General features: G+C 47.9%; 1 protein-coding gene across 1 annotated transcript; it reads right to left on the bottom strand.

Annotated features, from left to right (window-relative positions):
- Nucleotides 1-642: 642 nt before the first annotated feature.
- Nucleotides 643-3,184, bottom strand: LOC147726204 (uncharacterized). The gene is made up of 4 exons (XM_086960304.1): nucleotides 3,072-3,184; nucleotides 2,871-2,969; nucleotides 2,570-2,710; nucleotides 643-2,338 (listed from the first exon to the last, which is right to left on the bottom strand). Exons 1-4 carry the CDS (start codon nucleotides 3,088-3,090, stop codon nucleotides 768-770), a joined length of 1,830 nt encoding a protein of 609 aa, XP_086816430.1. The 5' UTR covers nucleotides 3,091-3,184; the 3' UTR covers nucleotides 643-767.
- Nucleotides 3,185-4,800: the final 1,616 nt, after the last annotated feature.

Raw genomic sequence — 4,800 nt, 5'->3', positions numbered from 1 at the left:
CTTTCAATGAGCGCTTGCACCGCCTGATGTATAGCAAACACCCCTTGTTCGGTGGACGTTATTAGGTGTAGGTTAGCAAACCTAAACTCCTCGTAGTGCTCGGTGGCCCTAAATCTCTCCACATTACGCCTGTAGCTTCTAACGCTCTCTAAAAAGACAATCTCTGAATCCTCATTTTGAGGGGGTTGACTTTCTGGGGAGCTTGTTGCGGTATCATTTTGAGGGTCCTGGTTTAGTAGGGGGTCTTGTTGTCTTTTAAAGCGTCTTGTAGCACACATTCTGGCTTTCTTTAGCTTCCTGATTAAACACCGGCGTTGTTTAGCGCTATTGGCCCACTTTTGTTTTTTATGGGGCTCTGCTTTTCTAGGGGCCAGACCCCTGCCTATCTGTGCAGTATGTACAGCACCTCTGTGTGGAGTGTTCCTTGAGGCCTCTGTTATAGGGCCATGCAAAGACGCCTCTAAGGGTTCCGGTTGGGGTTGTGTTGGTGTTCTAACATCAAAACCCTTCAACCTGCCTTCCCTGGGGCTGTCCTCTCCCGAACCTGTGTTCTGGTGTATGGCTGGTATCGCGGTATATGACCCGGACTTGGCTTTTGAAACAGCAAGCCTCTGTTTGCTGTGTTCTATGCACTTTTTATGCCCACGTAAGCGTAGGAAACGAAGGGATTTTGTTAGAACGGTTTGTACCTTACGGGTATATTTTGAGGTGTGTATTTTACTAACACAGGGGGCCTGTCGTTTCTTTAGGAGCGGTCGTTGTCCTAGTCACGGTTGTATAGTCCCTATGTCTGATCCTGCTTCCTGACAAGTTTGGAGGATTACTCTTTTACAGAGGTCAACCCTTTGCAATATCTTCTGCTGTGCCGCAGCCATGGATATGTCACAGCTACCCCCCAAGCCCCATTTTAAGGTTGCGGTGACCGCTTGGCGCTTTAGTTTTCTGACAGCCAATTGTATATCCTTTACATACGCATCTAGTACCGGCTTTGGATTTATAGAGTCATATTTTGGAGGGTTTGGGGTGAATACATGTGTTGTGTGTGTAGCAACCTCTACAACGCCAGGGGTGTCTATAGTGTTTTCAAAACCCCCACCATTCTGTAACTGCGGGCCTGGGGGAATCATGGAAACAGGGTCCCAGTGCGAACACCCCGGGGCATCTGGGGACGGGATCATACTAAATACCCCCTCCATACTCTGATTGGACCATTCGCCCTCCCCTGTACTAGCAGCAGTGTATATTGCAGGGGATGTCGCTGGGCTGGTTGGGTCGTAAACTCCCAGAGGGGGTATAGAGGACATAAGAAGGGGTGCGTTTAATTGATTGTCGCAATAATCAAGGGCGCCACAAGCTAAGGTCCTATTGTGCAAAACCCCATTGCTGGTGTTAGAAGGGCCCGCGTACGCTGCTTCTGATGTTCCCTCAAGGCTGTCTACCGTTCCACCTACTGGGCTACCCTTTTCAGACACTTTGTCCTTAAAAACGGATGGGGCGACTATCATAGTTTTTAGGTTTTGGTCTCGGGGACACGCCTCTATATGACTCTTTAGTTTGTTTGAAACTCCCGAAGGTTTCATAGGCGGATCGGGGGTCTGAGGTGTAACAGGTGTGCTTAAGGGGACCTTGGGTGTTTCTACTTCTGCCGCATCTAACCTCTGCTTATTCTTAAGATATTTTCTTGAAAGCCTGCTGACTTTAGGGGCTTGTGGTTGTAACAGAGTTTCCGCAACAGGCGTCGCTGTCGATGGGTCCTTAGAGAGCCCCGTGGTAGTGGGTTCGCTCCCCTGCTTAGCAGCATTTTTTAAAGATAGATCTACAGGAGACGTCGGGGGTTCAGAAGCCACAGGTTTCTTGCTGAGGTCTAAGGGCCCTTGTTGGGACATATAACTGCCCTTCTTCTTCTTGAGGTTTATGGGCCCGGTATGGGGTATGGGTTTCAGCTGCTTTTTGTTAAGGGCAGGCTTGGTTGTGATGAGCTTCCCCTTTGAGACCTTGAGAGGTTTCTGCTCTGCTGCGGGGTTTTTACACAAGCCTGGCTTTACAGCGGTTGGGGTTGTGAGCACTACTCCACGGTTGACACCCACCTCTGGTGAAATAGACTGTCCTGTAAAAGGCTTCAACAGTTTGGTGGTGGGCTTGATTTTGCATTTCTGAGATGTACCTGTTGACTGGTGTATATGGCGGTAATAAGAACAGAGTTTATCCTGGCGAACACGCCTACTCACAGCTTTCGCCGTAGGCCCCTTGTTCAGAACGATCTTTGTGATATCAGCCAACGGCTTCGTAGCTCTCTTAGCCTTATGAGTATCAGCTCCGCTGTTCTTTTGAGCTGCTCCTAGAAATGTAAAATAAAAAATATATATATATATTAGAAACACGCATGAATCTTGTATAAGATGCTTACACTACCCTCCGCAGGACCCCAGGTACTCTAAGTCTGAGACCCCTTGATTTTGAGAGACCGCCGCAGGACCCTGGTACTCTGTCTGAGACCCCTTGATTTTGAGAGAATAAAACTCAGAGAGTTCTTTTTTTTTTTGTTTCACACCCTTTTGTAAAAACACACCTTTTAGAGGACTTTTCCCAGATCCTTTCTTTTTCGCGGGTCCATCTTTAGATGCTGTAGCTTTCCTTTTCACAGTTGTTTCTTTTGGGCGTTGGGGCGCGTCTTGCACAATCACGATGTCCTGGCGTGGCTCAGGGGGCCCTGTAAAGAAAAAATAATCACATTTGTAGTATAAGCCAGACCTTAGCAGACGCCTCTGAGGAGCGTTCCTATAGTTCACACTTGTTTTTTTTTTTTTAGGGGGTACTAGGCCCTCCTCCCTGGTCTTAAACCTCTGAAAACCATCGCCCTTTTGATTTACCTGTAGGAAGGGGATTAGCCTGTGCACTCGGCGGCGCGTCTTGAGCCACGGGTATGCGCTGTAGATCGTCAAGAATCCTCTGTAGTTCCGGATTCAGACCTATAAAAAGTATACACATGTGAGAACACATTAGGAATGCAGTGCTTCTAAGATACCGGTGTGTGCAGTAACTCGGAAGTAAGCATCTCTAAGTGCATATACCTGTCTCTATGGTTTGCATTTGCGAGTCTGTGAGGATTAATTCATCCAGGTCCGAGTCCGTGAGGGTTAATACAGGCAGGGCCGAGTCTGTGAGGGTTAATACAGGCAGGTCTTGTGGCTGGGGGTAGATATATAAAATGAAAAAAGGGGGTGCTTTAAAACATATCTCATAAACACTATGTTACAGTTACATACCTCGTAGAAAAACACATATCACACCTTGAAAATCAACACATGCGTATTAGCTTTTACTTATGGGTGGCTGCATAAAATAAACATGCAGCGACTTCGGCGTGTCTATAATATTGAAAAAACAGCCATTTAAAACCCATGCCCAAGCCTTCAAAACTGACTAGGAAATTCTTTTCTACATGGCTATAGAAGTGCCTTACTAAGGGTTCTACCATTTATGACATTATTATCCTTCTACATGTGCTCGGGACTCTGTTGTAACATGCACACGTTACTTTTCACATGTAACATTCTGTTTGCTACCTCTTACATTTTGTTTGCTATAGATACATACACAAGTGCCAGTATTGACTACGTAATGTTTGTTCTTGTGCTTGAGGGCCCTCCATATATTGCAGTATTACACCTCTGTTTATTTTGTACGCTTTTGTAACCTGCACTTTTTTTTCCTCCTATAATGCATCGTTTGCTACCTCATGTATTTTGTTGGGTCACGATTGTCATTATTGCGTCATTCAATGTAACGTTTGCTTTTGTATTTTGTACACTTGTAATGTTCTCATGTACCAGTTTTGTTCCTTTTGTGAAGCGTTCTGACACCTTGGGGTAAACTCCACGCTATATAAAAAAAAAAAAAAAACAAATGCCTTAAACGACATTGAGGAATCCCCACACACTTCCCTTCAGGGATTGCTGAGGTAGGAACCGCCCCACCAGTGACATCATCGGGACTCCCCTGATGTCACTGGAGGGGCGGGCCCTACCCCACCAGTCCCTGAGGGGAAAACAACATACCGCCGCCATCGGGAGCCTCGTGGGAACCTCGGGAATGTCGCCTCGGCCCCCATAGAGCAGCACAGGCCATACGCTTGCTCTGGGGGCATCATTTTAAAACACAAGGGGCCTCGACACCCAACAACCCCACAACAGCCGCACATAGCCCGGAGCTCCGCATGAAGCACAGCGGGCTCCGGGCGCTTGAATTATTATTATTTTTTTTTTTAAACGGGAGCTTAGCGCCCCAGCAACCCAACAACCGCCGCACAGCCCCCAGGAGCCCGCATGAAGCACAGCGGGCTCCGGGCGCTTGAATTGTTTATTTATTTATTTTAAACGCTGGCCTAGCGCCCCAGCAACCCCACAACCGCCGCACAGTCCTCGGAGCCCGCATGGAGACACAGCAGGGCTCCGGGGTTTGTTTATTTCATTAATTAAAGAAAAAAAAAAAAAAAAAAAAAGCCGCAACAGTAGGGCACAGGAGCCCCCACACCCTCCGCACATGCCCCGGAGCCCGCATGGCGCCCAGCGCGGCTCCGGGGCCTTCAACTTTGAAAACATCCGTGGGCCTCGAGCCCCAGTAACCCCCCACAGCAGCCGCACATACCCCGGAGCCCACGACCTCCACAACGGAGCATATGTGCTCCCAACACCCACCACTCAAACTCGGAGCCCGCATGGAGCCACAGCGGTGCTCCGGTTATTTATTTATTTTATTTTTTAAATGTTTTGGGGCCTCTCTAAGGCCAAGTAGGAACCC

This window comes from Lissotriton vulgaris, chromosome 3_1, assembly GCF_964263255.1.
Source record: "Lissotriton vulgaris chromosome 3_1, aLisVul1.2, whole genome shotgun sequence".
Classification (NCBI taxonomy): domain Eukaryota; kingdom Metazoa; phylum Chordata; class Amphibia; order Caudata; family Salamandridae; genus Lissotriton; species Lissotriton vulgaris.
This window is presented reverse-complemented; position numbering and strand designations above follow the sequence as displayed.